Source organism: Phalaenopsis equestris, unplaced genomic scaffold, assembly GCF_001263595.1.
Source record: "Phalaenopsis equestris unplaced genomic scaffold, ASM126359v1 Scaffold198689, whole genome shotgun sequence".
Classification (NCBI taxonomy): domain Eukaryota; kingdom Viridiplantae; phylum Streptophyta; class Magnoliopsida; order Asparagales; family Orchidaceae; genus Phalaenopsis; species Phalaenopsis equestris.
In genome coordinates, this window is record NW_018218600.1 from 86,066 (window position 1) to 102,499 (window position 16,434).

The 16,434-nt window shown below is 35.2% G+C and overlaps 1 protein-coding gene across 1 annotated transcript; it reads right to left on the reverse strand.

The window, feature by feature from the left end:
* Positions 1-1,991: 1,991 nt before the first annotated feature.
* Positions 1,992-5,779, reverse strand: LOC110035637 (2-hydroxyacyl-CoA lyase). The gene is made up of 2 exons (XM_020739901.1): positions 4,283-5,779; positions 1,992-2,495 (listed from the first exon to the last, which is right to left on the reverse strand). Exons 1-2 carry the CDS (start codon positions 5,702-5,704, stop codon positions 2,181-2,183), a joined length of 1,737 nt encoding a protein of 578 aa, XP_020595560.1. The 5' UTR covers positions 5,705-5,779; the 3' UTR covers positions 1,992-2,180.
* Between the last annotated feature and the right edge of the window lie 10,655 nt (positions 5,780-16,434).

The following is a 16,434-nucleotide window of genomic DNA, read 5'->3' on the forward strand; positions in this document are numbered from 1 at the left end:
GGTGCGCGTCTGTATGTATGTGTATGTCTGTATGTATGTATGTATGTGTACGTATTTAGATGTCCAGGTATGAATGTATCTTAGTATGTACATGCGTGCGCGTGCGTGTGATATATATATATATATATATTTGATTGGGAGTTCATGAATTGCGAGGATGAAGTTTTATAAGGATAGGAGATGGTAATAACCTTTGTTAAATCGGGTAAAAATTTTGCAACTTAAAATCTATCCCAAATTTTACATCTCATGTCATTCAATTAAATTTTTTAAAATTCTATGCATCAAATCCATCAATTTAATATAAAATACTAAATGTAAATTATTAATAGAGTGGATAATATAAAAATTGAAACTATAAGTATAATTAATTTAATTAAAACCTTAATTCCCCTAATCTTTCCCAAATGCCGCATAATTACTGTTCGCACCTGCCTTACCTTATGCGATATAACCCTTGGTTGGGGTCGAATGGGGGGCCTCTCACTATAATCTTTGAACTCCTCTCCGTTTAATTCTTCCTCTTCCCGTGAAACTCCAAGGCCCGACAATTGTAGCCAGAAGTGAACTGAAGCAGGAGAACAACTCGCAGAGTGCCACAGCCTATGATTCGGGTCTCCGGAAAAAAATCAAAAGGTAAGAAACTTACTCTAGCTAACTTGCTTTAGCTATATTCTAGACATTCCTTTTCTTTCTTAACATTTTTGTTTCAACGTTTGGCCTGCATTTTTTCAGCTGTTGAAGGCTTCGACCTTATGTCAGAATGTCTAGATAGGTTTGTGAAATTCTGTAAATGCTTAGCAAGATATCAGCGAAGATGGGAAAAAAGTTAAGCTAATAAGAATAAGAGGAAAAGACATTTGGCAGTCTCAGAAAATGACAGGTTGTAGAGAAACCTGTTTAAGGTATGTTATGGCTGACCAGACAACGCAAGAAGATGTTCCTTCGTGATTAAGATGAGTTGATTTTAAAAGTGTAACAAGAGTCTTCTCCTATTGGTTCTTCCATTTCTTCTGAGATATTTAGGCTTGAGCCTCTTTAAACCTTTATGTTGATCGTTTTTTTCTCTATATTACTTGCAGATTTCAAATTACACACCCTCAATTGCAGCAAGACGATTAAGAGCGTGATTACTCGGTCTCCCGATGGGAAATTCACAATGACGTGGTAAGTAGAGATGATTGCATGGAATGTATCAAGTGACCGGGCAAATATGGCACTGCATATATCTGGGTGTTGATAATAACGAAGTTGGCTATGGTTTTGTACTGGTTGTCTCCTCATCTCGGGTAATTTGTAGAGCAATTACTCAGTTTGCCTCTTTTTCCCATAAAACCAATATAATTCTATGATAGATTGCCCCCTTCAATATTTCTCTCATCAAAAACTCTACCAATCACTTGGTGAATTAACAAAATGCTAAATCCTTCACTCATACTTAGGACAAACAATGATATTTAACATGTACAATAACAATGAGAGAAATGTTACAGAAATATCAAAGTAAGAAAAAAAATTTAATAATATGACAAATTAAAGAACAAAATTGGCGCTTTCACCTTCACATTTCCTCCCATTATTTCCTAAATTATCTTGGAATATTCATTATTGTCAATGATAAGGAAAGAACATGGTTGCATATAGGAAGATCAGAAGTGTAAAGCTCCCACAATAGACAGAATTTATTTGATCCATACCTGATGACTGCACTCAATACTATAAAGCTTAACCACAACTCAAATCTAAATTTGGACATTTGCAAATATTCCTGGGGATTAACACTTTCAAAATTGCAATCTCCTAAATTGAAAACCAAAGCTACATGAGCCAACCAGCTGAATTTCGAAGGGTTCAACATATTAACAAAGTTATGAAGAGGCAAAGAGGTAAGCTTTCACAAACAAAAACTGTTGAATACAAGCTTCAAATTCTAGAACACAAGATTTACATTTGGACAAAATGTAAATTCTACAGAAAAACAAACTTCCACATGACTTAAATTTTTATACGATGAGAAAACGACAAAAGTTTAAATAACTTATAATTACATGCATTGCCGTTGTAACATCCCTTTGAACATTTCGGTTTTAAAACTCTAAGATGGTTCAAATAAATTGCATTTTAAGTAAACCTTATTACAAAAATAACATTACACAACACTAGACACAAAATGCGCTACCTCAATTTTTGTGTTGCATCCTGCCACTCTCTGCACCAGCATAGGGATCGATTATAACATTTATTACTGCTGGTTTCTTGGAAGAGAAAGATTCAGAAAGTGCAGATGTAAGTTCCTCAGGTGTCTCGACAACATAACCTTTACCTCCAAAAGCTTCTATCAAAGTATGGTAAGCTGCCCCTGAAACAAATGAAGTAGGAGCAGGATCATCCTTGTATGGACCACATATTTCATCAGGGTTTCTTCGGTCACCACCATAAACACCGCCATTGTTAAACACAATAACTACAACACGTAACCCGTACCTCACCAATGTCTGCAGAAACACGCATCATCAAATGTAAGAAAATAATCAGGTTTCAAAACTTATGCCCTATAAATGTTAACAAGTGTGAGAATGCAAACTCAATGATGACAAACTGACATTTATTTCAAGTTAGAACAGATTCTTGCACTAAGTTGCGCGTACACTAAATTTTGATCAGAATATAGAATATATGAAGTTTCGACTGCAGCTCCAGTAAACTAATTAATCAGTAAGCTAATTAATAGAAACCACCTATCAAAATCTTATCAGACTTTAACTAAAAAACCCAAAACATATCAACAACATTAAGAATAATACGTACTTGTCCATAGAGGTGATAGAATTAAATTTACATTATATAAGAACATAATATAAATAGTCCCGCAGAAAAATTTTAAGCTAGCAAACCTTTACAGATTCACTAGTGATATTTATGATTGAGAGGTGTGTGGTGCGTTAACTTTAAGGCTGATCTCAAACATAGCAATACAAAGAAAAATAATAAAATGTTGTTCTGGAAGTGGCATGACATTTACATGACACTTTATTATCAATGTGAGCGTTACTTATTAAGCGCTTGCCAGTGCATAACATTACAAAATAAAACAGACAAACATTTTAAGGGGACTTTCATGCCAAGTTTTATGATAATGCAGAATCAAGAGCTATCATGTATTGGATAAGCTAGTTTTTTTCTTTTTCACAAAAAATTCAGTAGACATGCATAGATAATAAAAAGTTATTCAACTAGGTTTCAACATGACTTCACACGTAACTGCAAAGCAGCTTAGGAAACAAACTAGCCCAATCCTTAAAAATTCTTGAATAAAAGTGGTTCTTTTAGCGCATCTTTTTCAGTAACTGATGTATTTCTTCTTACAGGTGAATAGAGTAGAAGGAAAAATAAATTTTAGGGATAAGTACATATATATATAGCACTCATGTGAAAATTTTGAACTCTCAAACCAATGTATTTATATGTGCCACGATCAAAATATTGAGAATTTCATAAAAATGAAAAATCTGTGTTGGGACTTTATCATGAATTTTGATATTTGAGTAAAAAATTGAAAAATGGATGAAAGTGGGTACTAGATTTGTAAATTACAATGTTTCAGGTGTTATATATGTAATTGCCCCTAAATTTTAGGATAGTTGAACACTGCAAATGCTATAGCATATACAGTCCTAAAGAGGTACCTCTATAATGAATATCTAAAACTATCGACAAATAAAATTTAACTGTTAATTTTTAGGTTGATAAGTTCATCAATGAAAAGGGTACATGTAATTGACAGTACAGAAATAACCCGCATGTGATATATCTTGCAAGTTAAACATTCTAGTTTACTATGTTAAAAAGACAAATAATATGCAACTCTAAAAAAAATTCAGAGATAAAGTTTGCAGTATTTTAGCATGTAAGAAGTTTTTAACAATTACCTTAAGATTTGGTCGAACAAAATTTTAAATTGGCTATCCCTATGCGATTGGTATCCCTATGCGATTGGTATAAACTGTAAGGGAAATAGACGACGGAAATAAAGGAGCAAAGTAATGTCCAGCGCAGACGATACGAAAAACAAAAAAGCCTTTGCTATTGTAACGATGATAACGAAAAACTCTTCAAAATCTGAAATCAACCGACAAATAAATGATAACTTAAATCAGAAAACACTCTGATAATCAAAAGATTTAAAAAAAAAACATTTATATGAAGAAAAGAGAAACTAAAATTTCAAAGATGAGGAAATTAGCACATAACATATTTTGCATCAAGGAAAAATCAATCTGACCTCAACTTCCATAGCACTGAATCCAAAACCTGAGTCCCCTTCAACAGCAACCACCAACCTGTCAGGTGAAGCAACTGCAGCAGCAATGCAGTAACCCAAGCCAACCCCCATCGTTCCCCATGTTCCTGCATCTAACCTAGTCCTCGGCTCATTCTGTACTAGCACAGCTCTTCCGCCATCCATAGTGTTCGCACCTTCGGACACCAATATTGGAGCAGGGCTTCCCTGAGCAAGAATTGCATCCCTTATTATCCTCATAGGTGTAAAGAAGTTAAAAGGAACTACGTCCTTAGCCAACTGTATTTCCATCTTCGCTACATTATCTTTTGCCTTTTTGGAAATGGCAAACACCCAAGGATGCGCCTTCCCAAGGCAGAAAGGATCATCCTTAATCTCCCTGTTGATCAAATCCAGAACCAAGCCAGCATCTCCAACCAAACCAAGATATGGCTTCCTCAACTCAATCTCCTCCTTTGATACATCCACAAGAATAAATTTTACGTCATTAGACCACCTGGGCGGCTCCCCGAAGTGCAGCAACCAGTTTAGACGTGCACCTACAACCAACGCAACATCACAACCGCCAATGGCAAGCGATCTTGCAGCAGTGGCTGCAAGCTCATGAGTATCAGGCATTAAACCTTTGCCCATTGGCGTAGGCAGGAAAGGGATACCAGTTGTCTCAATTAGACTCTTCAGGGAATTTTCTGCACGAGCATAGGCCGCACCTTTGCCGAACACAATCAGCGGCCTGTCGGCCATTCTAAGCAAGCATACGGCTTTCTCAATATCCAAAGGACTAACGCTATCTCCAATCCATCGAACCCTCGGGTTTTCTGCGCCGGAGAGTAACAAAGCGGCGTCCTCTTCGGAAATAGTCTGATGCAGGACATCCGTAGGGAGGTCTAAATAGCAACCTCCGGGCCTTCCTTCTACAGCGTGGCCTAATACGGATAGAACGATCCGGGGAATATGGGAGATCTCGGTGGCCTTAACGGCAAATTTGACAAAGGGTTGGACAGCGGCAATCTGATCGAGCTCTTGAAAATCACCCTTTCCGAAGTCTCTCTGATCGCAAGATCCGGAGATCATGACAAGCGGCCAGGAGTTCACTGTGGCGTTGGAGAGACCAGCAAGCCCGTGCACGCAACCAGGGCCAGAAACAGTAAGGAAGACACCTGGACGGGATGTGAGGTAGCCATAGGCGGAAGCGGCGTAGCCGGCTGATTGTTCGTTGTGGAAGGCAATAAATCGGATACCAAGCGCGACTGCGCGAGTGGCGAGAGATGTTACCGGGATGCCGACAACGCCAAACATGTGCCTTACACCAGCGAGAGCCAGAACACGGGCCGTTAGAATGTTGCCATCTATTAAGGCCTGGCTTTTCTCTGGATTTGCACAAAGGATTTTGGAGTCCGCCATGGCCAAGATCGGGGTGCTTAGTGTAAGTTAGAGAAAGAGGGCTGTAGCGGGCAATACGATAAAGCGAAGCAGGGGCAATAAATAGACTGAAAACCAAGGTTTCGCTCGGGGACGGCTTTCAATGAAATTAGTAGTAAAAAACGAGCGAAAGCACGTTGGCGAAAGACTCGTGGTTTGGCAAACAATTTTTTATAAAATCATTATATAATTAGGATTCCAAAAAGATTTTAGAGATTATAAATTTAAAATTTTAATTGATGAATGACCATGTAATTTAAATTTGAAAATTTAAAAAAATACTTCGTTAAATCATATTTTATTGCATAAATGTGATTCATTAAAGTCTAATTAGACAGAATTGTTATAATTATCTAGAGAATATGCTTAAAAAGCAGTATTAACCCTTAATCGATAGTTTGACGCAAAATTCGTATTTCGACTATTAGGTTAGTTATTTATCATAGGCATAAAATATTTTGTCATTTTCCAGAATGTAAAATGACACCTAAGCGAGTAAGCGGTACCGCAGCAGCCGTACGGACGAAGCCTTCCCAAGGCTTGCCTCCCCTAGGTATGAGTAATCGTATAGAGAAGTTTTTTCAATTTTAAAAAAAAAGTGAGCCTAAGTTGCGTTTCCACATTAAAATTTATGAAAATTTTTGAAATTGGTCAAAATTATTGTCGTTGATCATTATTTACCTAAAAATTGGAAAAAAATTGTGATGTGGTTCATTCCTAATTTAACATTTTTGGTCAGGCCAAGTCGATACTTCTAATTTTATTATTTTATGTGACAATATTTACAAACTGATTTGATGCACTACATATTTAGAAGAATTCTTCATTCTAAAAATTTCTTTCTGTTAATGGATAAAAATATATTTTAATTTTTTTTCAGTTATATGCCCCAGGAGGGCCAGGACTTAATAGATGGTCTCTAAAATTCTTGCAAGCCTAAAAAGTTTACCTTTACGCTCAAAAGTGTTCTCTCAAACATCAATAAAATCTATAAACTAACTATGAGAGACTTGGAGCACTACATCCTATCCTATTAAGCAGATGACAACTCATGATACTCTTTCAACAAATTTCAGTCTTCAGGCACCAATCTCGAGGCATTTAACTGATCTCGATACAAATCTTATATCAAAAAATATTTAAACTTTGTAAAAATTAATCCAGGCAACCAATTCCAGCAAACTTATATTAAAATTTACGTGCTCAACGAGGCGGATCCAACAACACAAAAACAGTTTGATCTGAGTTAAATCAAGCCAAGAGCAAGTCGCACATCTCTGAGATGCATCCTACCACCAAAAGGTGTCAATCAAAGAGTCAAACCTTGACTTATCTCTGTTAGGTACCTAGCCTTACATAATCTGGAAGTACTTGGTCATAGCTTGCAATGCAAGAAATTGTCCCCTCTTTGGGAGGGTCCATTGTCACTGACATGATCAAGCCCAAAACATTCAAGCTCAAGGGCTCGGAGAGGAAGATCCTACTACAATTGGGAATTTTAAGACTATCCACAATTATTAATAGCAATGTTCAAATTATGTAGTCTTCGGTTTATATGTTCTTTTTTGCTTTTCTAATTATTATGTTTGTTATTTTTAATTTCGTTTGTCTTTCCTTTTCACAATTATTGTACTACATCTCATATTATTGTGTTTGCTTCCCTATTAGCATCAATGTATCTCCAACAAATTAAATTAGTATGGTTTCCTTGCTCTCCTCTATATGGAGGACACCTCAAGCAACTGCAACAGTTCATTTACAAGAAACCTCAAGCTCTCAACCCAAGAAATACACAACTTCGATTTCCTCTTAATCAGAGTGCGATCCTTTAATTTTTTATACCAAGCCAAATAATTTAAATGACCATTGAATTACCAAGAAAATTTAAGATAGGTGTGATCACTTTGCGTCTTGCACGGATGACCGCTATTTTGAGGGGTTATTCCAATGTTACGGTGCATCCTTGGGCCTTCATTGATGGTTATAGAACAATTCCCATCTTTTTGGGACCCTATGCGGCCAAGGAATCGTGTCAGAAACCTCTGTTGTGCTTTGAAAAGTTAACCCAAAATTTTAATCTTTTGTGGACACGCCCAGTTCTAGAGCTTCATTAAACCAGTCAATGCCCTACCAAAACGAAAAACCCTACTCAAGACAGAGAGCATGGCATAATTATGTGATAATGTGGCTTAGCAATGGTAGGGCATTGACATGAACACACCAGTTAGGGCTTCACTACCCTCACTTGGCTAGAATTTCTTTTTCTTGCTAGAGCTGAAGGGAGAGCTTAGGGAACAAAAAGGATGCTAAGATCTTCTTCATCCTCTTCTTCTTCTTCCACTTAATTTCCTCCACAAAAACTCATATTTTCTACATCATATATAAGAGAGTGAGGGTGTGTGGTCTTGTTGCGAGCGGCATTCAAAGAAGAAAGCATCCACTTGTTTTGGAGAAAGATAGAAAAGGGCTTCTCTTTTCATAAGGAGAGCTTCATTAAATCATTAGGGATGGAAGAAGGAAATCCACCACCTCCTTTCATAAGTAGTGCTACATCCTTTAATTCAAATAGGAGGAAAGTAAAGCTTCATCACTTCTCTTATAGCAGGAAGAGCTTTGTTCTATGAGAAGAAATGCAACATCAGCTGCTAGGGTGGTTAGATTTCTTCAAACCCATACTGTTCTTTTTTTTTAGCCACTAGGCTGAGAGATTTACGAATTTGGGCTTTTGTGATAAAGGGAGGCATTCTAGGTTATTATTCTTTCATGGAGAAATCCTTAGTGAATCTTGAGTGTCTTACCCTCATAAAAATTTAGTGCTAAAAACAATTCCTTCAGGATTCAAATAATACCATGACTATTTGGAAAACCTAACTCTTGATGAAGAGGGTAAGTCAAAATTACAAAAGCTTTGTCTATGATAGGAGCTTTCACTTGGTTAAATTGAGTCCTCATGGAAAATTTTTTCACATTCTATTAATTAGTCAGAAGTTGGCCCTCTGTTTCTAAGCAACAGACTGGTAGACACACTTTCATCACGCCAAAACTAAGATCCTCTGTGAGAACATTAATTTGAGTATGGTTTGTATTTATACATGATACTTGTATGGGATTGTGTTTTTAACTGTGATGCATGAATTGTATGTTGCACTTAGTTCAACCGGCCTCTCCAACACCTTCAATCATCCATTATGGCTCTACCGGCCTCCCTGATAAGGTCAGCATTGCACTTTAATTCAATCGGTCGCACTGGCATGGTCATTCTTACACTTGATTAAACCAAAAACCCCAGCATGTTCAATCCAAATTTTGTTTTGACGGGTCATCTCTAAAAAGTCACCTTTTTTTTCAGCATAATACATGACCTATATGTGCATGAACAAATGTCCATATGATACTTTGCATAATAATTAGTTACATCTAGTGCACATTATTTACTTGCACTAAGGCATCCAGAACTGGTTCATTCATTATGCACCACATGAACATGTGTTTGTACATGTTTTTGGCTAGCAGTCGGGCTTAAATTGAGCATGATAGTTAGCTTTTCTGGCCATGAAATCTTCATGTTATGCACATATCTCTTCTTTCTACACACACATCTACACAAGCTTACCTTTTGCATGACCATGTGTTGCATATTTGAATAGAACAAAAGTGATTGCCCATACACTTCACTTGTGTGTGATTTTCTCTAGTAGGAATCAACACAACCTTTCAGGTCGCTACCTTCTTGGTATACCAAACACTCTGGGTCACTGATACCCTCCTTGACATCCTCGGCTTACCTAGACCTTCAGGTCACTCCCTTCTCGACATACCCAGCTCTTTGGGTCACTGTCTCCTCAGTATACCCAACCCTTTGGGTATTTGCCTCCTAGGCATACAAATTCTTATGGGTCACTACATCTTTGGCATATGAACCATACAAATTGTTGCATCATCAGCATACCCAAACCTTTGTGTCACTTCCTTTTTGGCATACCTATTTCCTTAAGCAAATGCTTCCATAGTACGCTCATCTTGTGAGTCAATGCCTTTGTAGTACTCTGACACCTTTGAGCTAATACCTCCATGGTACGCACATCCTTTGAGCAAATGCTTTCACTATACACTCACAGCTTTGAGTGAATGCCTCCACTATAAGCTCACACCTGTGAGTCCATCCCTTTGTGATGCACTCACACTTTCAAGCCAATGCCTCCATTGTACACTCACATGTTTGAGTCAATGCCTTCACGATATACTCACCACCACTTCACTATATGTTTACTTAAATTTGAATTTGCATGTGTGTTTAATAGAAAATTAAGCTCAATAAGCAAGTGACCTGGTGTTTGTCAAGATGTGTTAACGAGCACTTCTTGCTAGGTTAATCCCATTTAGCAATGCGAGTTATTGCACCTAGACCAATAATAATATGACCATGTCAAGGATCCAAGCATCAAACTCGTGACACCATCCAAGTTACATATTTGTGTTTAGTGGACCTAATTTAAACTAAGTAAATATATAAGTTTTCTTACATATGATATTTGTCAATGTTTTAAATTTATGCCATTTTTAAACCCAAATCTCCTAAAAATTCATCCAAGGTGGCAACATTTAGATCCCTTAGATCTCTAGATTGGACCAATGTGGTGGCTCTATCAAAGTCATATGTAACCGAAGAATTTACCCTAAGCACATAAATGTCAGTTATGATACCTTTTATTAGATAGTGTACTAGCTCAAATCTAGGTTGTTAGGTAATATGTTTAGCACTTAACTATTCTTCTTTTCTCGCTTGGTTGTCTTAGCCAGGTGCCTTTTTTACTTGTGCTTAGATGTTGAACATGTTTATGCATTCACATTAGTATATTATGTCAATTCTTCTTATAGAGAATCATGCCTAAAAATACACACACACACGTAAACTCATGTGAAATAGGGAAGAGCAATGTAATGATATTAACAAAAAAAATTATTAGATCCTCCCTCCTGGCACTGCTCATATGCATTTCTTTTTAACCAATGCTAACATGTTTCTACAACATAAGTTATTTATTTTATCATTTATTTGAAGAGTTTAGGAATGAGTCTATATTTGAACTAAGGTAAGGGCACATGCACTGAGGCATCTGATGCATCAAGCCACATGATGAGGGATGAGAAGCAGCAGACTCATGTCCCAAACCTTAAGTGTAAGTATATATTCTCGTATAGAATTAGTATCAAGTATGCTTTAGTGGTTCTTGGCTACTTTTCCTACTTTTCCTAGGATATGTTGCTGACCAAGAGGTATCAACCTCAACATATTTATTTGGTGTGCTTTTACCTTTTGATCATATGTTTGATTGCTTGAGGTTGTTTTATCTCTTTTTAGTGTTTCTTATTGCTGGTTTATTTGGGAATATAATTAAGTAAAACTTGAGCTATCTAGGACCTAAAATTTTAAATCTTTAAAATCCTGATAACAAAAGATTGAGATAATAAAAAATTTAGAATTAAAATTTTCAGAATTTTAAAACCCATCTTTATTATTTTGCGTGACCTTTAAGCTAGATTTTAAGTGGATTGCATGCATTTTTATACAACTCATTATGTTTAGGAAGGCTTCAGAAAGTTTTAAGGATCATTCTAGATATTTGTGTCATTTGCATACACCAAAGAGGGAGTCCTTACTCTCCTCCATACTAATCGGCTTAGCATATTTTCTTACTTAGTAGGTTGTCTAGAGCTCATGAGTCACCAAAAAGCTCCCCAACCCAAAAGTGGTGTATGTACTTTTGTTAGGAGTGTTTCAAGTTTTGTAACTGAATCTCCCTTTCTTCTTTTTCTAGTGGAATTTATGTGACTTCGGTGGGTATAAGTCCCACCTCTTGGAGCTACACCTTATAGTCATAGGATAAACTTTTCTCCTTTGAACATAGGGCTGCCGAGGTCCCTGCATATGATGCAATTCATGGATTGCTGACCCTGAACCTCTGGATGTGTTCAATTGAGTAACTACTTGACCAGGTAGACTTAGAGTCAACGTATCTTGGGATAACAGGTTTGCAGTACACTGACAAAAATACCTCTGCAATATTCAGGATTACTCTCTTCTTTTAACTACCCTCTGACATGCCTGAAAATTTGTTATTTTTCTATATACATCTATGCATATTTTTAGTGATATTGCACTTTAAAAAAAGTATTTTTTGTGTTTTGATTACATGTAAAAAATGTTAAGCAAATGGAGAAAAATGAGCAAAAAGGGAGCAAAATGGGTTCTAATGGAACAAAGGAGAACAAACTGAACTGAAGCCTGAGCGCCAACATCTGGCACCTAGCACCATCTCTAGTATGTGAAAATAAAGAGCCCAGTGCCATGGTATCATGACTAGTTCCTAGGCGCCAGTAGTTATCCGGATCTTCTAGAATACTGGCGCCTAAGTGCCACAGTTCGGCAATTAGGCACGAGAATCAATTTTTTTTTTAAATACATGGTTTTTGGATGAATTTTAAAGGGTCATCTGAAGTTGCACTTTGGGATTTTGAGGGTTATCTTGAGGGGACTTAAAAGACAAAAAATGTAGGGGGGAGGAAGGCTCGGGGTCTCTTTGTTTGAGAAGTGTACTTTGGATCTCTTAGTGACTCTTAGCACTTCGGAAGAAGAGAGAAATGGAGAAATTGAGAGATTTCTTCATTTCATGTATTTATCTTATAAAGATTGGAAAGAAGTGTAAAAGATTTTTATTTGCTATGTGAGATACCTAAAATATATAGTATTTTTATACACACATTTTTATACCTATTTTTGAGATATTATGCTTTAATGAAAGGTATTTGTGTGTTTTTCTTTCAGGTATAATCAAATGGATGAAAAATGTTAAAAGGAGTGAACAAGGGTCAAATTTGGAGCAAAAATAAAGAAAGGTGCAAAAGTGAACTAAGCCTCCTAAGCACCCAGAATTGACTCCTAAGTGCCAGGTATGTCGCGCTTAAGCGCTAGAAGTAGTTATTTGATGATTCATTAAATTTAGACAAATCTTTGAAGAGGTTTTTGAAACAACCTTTGGTAGAAACGTGGGATATATCCCATGGACAAGAAAATTCATTCAATTAACTTTTGAGAGGAGGCAAATTCTAGAAGATTCATTGAATGACACCTTTTTAAAGAGACACCAAGGCACCCCTTGTATTTTTATAAGAAAAGACTTAGATTATCCAAGAAAAGAGGCAAACCACCCATCAGATTTTACAGCCATCATCCATGCCGCCGCCGACGACTTTCTTTTTATTTTAAGGGTTAGTTTGTATTGTGAGTAACGGAAAAGAATTCAAAGGAACTTCAAGATATTTGCTAGAGAGGATTTGAGATAAATGTTTATTTTTGTTACTACACATGGTTTTAATCTAGATTTCTTGTTTGTGTGCAAGATTTATACTGTTAAACTCATGTGTGGTTGTGTTTTCTTCATGGATTATGAGTAGTTTTCTTTATCTTTTTCCTTAAAATGATAAGTGATTATGTGTTTAAAGGATGTTGTGTGAGGTATTAAACTATAATGTTGGAAGAAGTTGTGATGATTTGAAACCTTACACTTCATATACTTCCTCATTTGGCCAATTAAGATGTTATTACCTGTTATGAGAACATGTAAGATCCAAGATGGTATTGTCTTAGTCAATAAATGGTTAGAATCATATATTGATTTCATGAATGAGAAAGTAGCTCATGGGGTTAAGTGTAAATAAATAGGGAAATGAAATTTTCAAGGGTGTAGAATTAGAGGACTTTAGAGTGACAGACTAAAACTCCCAATTTGATTTATAGTTTTATGTTTTGATAAGAGATGTTACCTGATACACAAAAAATATATGCATTTTTAGACCCATAATTTATACTCATTTTTTGTGATATTACACTTTAATGGAAAGTATACACTTTAATTGTGATATTACACTTTAATGGAAAGTATTTTTATGTTTTCTTGCAGGTTATTGATATTTAGGACTTGGAGCAAAAAAGGAAGCAAAAAATAATGAAATTTGGAGTCAAAATAGAGAAGTTAGAGATTTGTTCAGCACCGATGGCGTGAAATTGGGCGTCGACGGGACCTTTTGACAAAGAATAAAGAAATTAATTATAGAATACTGGTGCCAACGGCGCCAATGTCGGTTCAGCTCCGGTTTCTAGAAGATTCAATGAATTTGGACACTTTTTAAAGAGTTTTTGGAGGCACATATTAGAGAACCGACTCTAGGCTATATTTAGGGCCAAAATTGACCAGAAAAGGGGCTCCTCCTCATTACTCCTTGCATTTTTTGCTACACCTCGCATCCATACACTTTATCCATCTGTATTCCACCACCATTCAGGAGTCTATTAGTAAGTTTTCTTTAAGAGTTTAGAGTTTTTGTGGTGAGATTTAATGTGAATTCTTCTATATGAGTGTTGGCGAAGAAGAAAAGTGAGTGATTTCTTTTTCTTAAATTTCCTAGGAGAGGCTACAATGGATTTTCTTTAAGAAAGAGTTTTAGATAAGTGGTGTTTGTTTATTAGTGTTGTATGAACTTTCTTTTATATATGAAATTTGAGTTTTGTTGTATCTTTCTCATGAAGTCTGAGTTGTTTCCTTTATCTTTTCTCCCTACTCTGAGATATGGTGAAATGAAGAGATAATATAGATGTGCCAATATTAAAATATAAAATAAATTGTGATGATTTTTCAACTCCAAACTTAATTTATTTTTTGATCTGAGCAATTGAATTGTTAAAATTTGTTGTGAAACATATGATCTAGAAAATAGAGTATGAGTTCTTCAACAAAGTGAGGATCACATTTGATTCAATGAAACTGTATTTTGCTCATGGAATTAAGTGCAAATAAATAGAAAAATATACTTTATTAGGTGTAGAATTAGAGAACTTAGGGTGACATACTAAAATCCCCAATTTGATCTTAGTGTTTAAAAACTAAAGTGAGAGTTAGCCTTCAGGTGAAGGGAAGTGGGGGCTCTTAAATGGGAGCCAGTATCCTCCTATCCTAGCCACGGATTTAGGGACTAAATCTGAGATTAACCAATGATTTTCTATAACACTGTATCAGGGTAGAGAATTAAAACTGCTCCTATTTGACATAATACATATTAAACCATTTATCTCATCTCATTTTACCAAAATCTCATTGTAGTGGGAAAGATGTTTTTTCATATAAAAAATCTTCATCATATATTGTTTAAACTTTGCATTTCAGTTTTCCTAATAGTTAAATAATTTAATTTTGATAATATTTCAGCTTTTGAAATTAGTGATAGTATTTTTTTTATTTTTCATGAATTCCCTAATAAATTTATCATCTTAAATTTAAACCTTCCCAGTGGGATTGATATTTGGGACATAAAATAGAAATAATTTTATTACTTGATAACGATACATATACTTGCGTTGAATTCCATCATTAATTGCTTAAATTTTTTAATTATATTTAGAGCATCAAGTTTTTTGCACTTTAACATAGCAGAGTCAACTTTATATATTTTGCACAACTATATCAAATCGAGATCAAGTTTTTGACTCCGTTGCTGGGTAAGGTAACAGTAAATTAAATAGATTTGGTAGATTAGAAAATTTAGAGATAATATAAATAAAATTAAAAAATAAAAAAAAATCAACAATCCAAAAAAGAAATATATTTTTATTGAAGAGTATTTTTAAGATATTTTTCTTTGCTTAATGTATTTGTTCATGCAAAATATTAGATCTGAAGGTTTAGTACCTTACGATTCAGAATTAGAACGTACTATTAGAAAAATTCAAAAATAAGAAAAAGAAATTAAAAATTTAAATTAAATGGCGACTAACTTAGATAATCAAATTAATGAAAATCGACAAAGACCTTTAAACGATTATGTTAATCCTACAGTAGATGAACTTCACTTGACTATTTAAAATCTTGATGTTGCTGCTAATTCATTTGAGCTTAAACCTGCTATTATCCAAATAGTAAAAAATAATGAGTTTAGTGGAACACCTATTGAAGATCCTAACTTACATCTTGCTGGTTTTCTTGAGATTTGTGCTACTTTTAAATGTGACAGAGTGTCTAATGATGTTGTTAGGCTTAGACTTTTTCCTTTTTCATTAAGTGATAAAGCCAAAGCTTTGTTAAATTCATTACCGCTTGGATCTATCAGAGATTGGGGAGAACTATCAAAAAATTCTTGGCTAAATATTTTCCACCCTTGAAAACCACTAAACTTAGAAATGACTTAGAAATGATATTACATCTTACATCTTTTTGTCAGTTTGAAGGTGAATCGATATACGAAGATTAGGAAAGATTTAAAGATCTTCTTAGAAAATGTCCACACCATGTTATAATATATTGGTTAATAGTTCAAACTTCTTACAATGGATTAGTAGGATCACTTAGATTTATTATAGATGCTGCTGTAGGTGGATCACTAATGTCAAAACCTTTTGATGAAGCATACTTTTTCATTGAAGAAATGACTACTAACAATTTTCAACATCTGAAAGGGTAAATTCCAAGGGAGTAGCTAGTATTCATTATTTTGATGCAATGTCTATTTTAACATCTCAGATTGCTGCTATTTCGAAAAAGCTTGATCAGATTGGAATGAACTATTCACAAATACCCCCAGTATTAGAGGAAAATTTACTAAGGCAAATAATTGATACTCAATCATCTTATGAAACTTTAAATGATATAAATAATAAAATA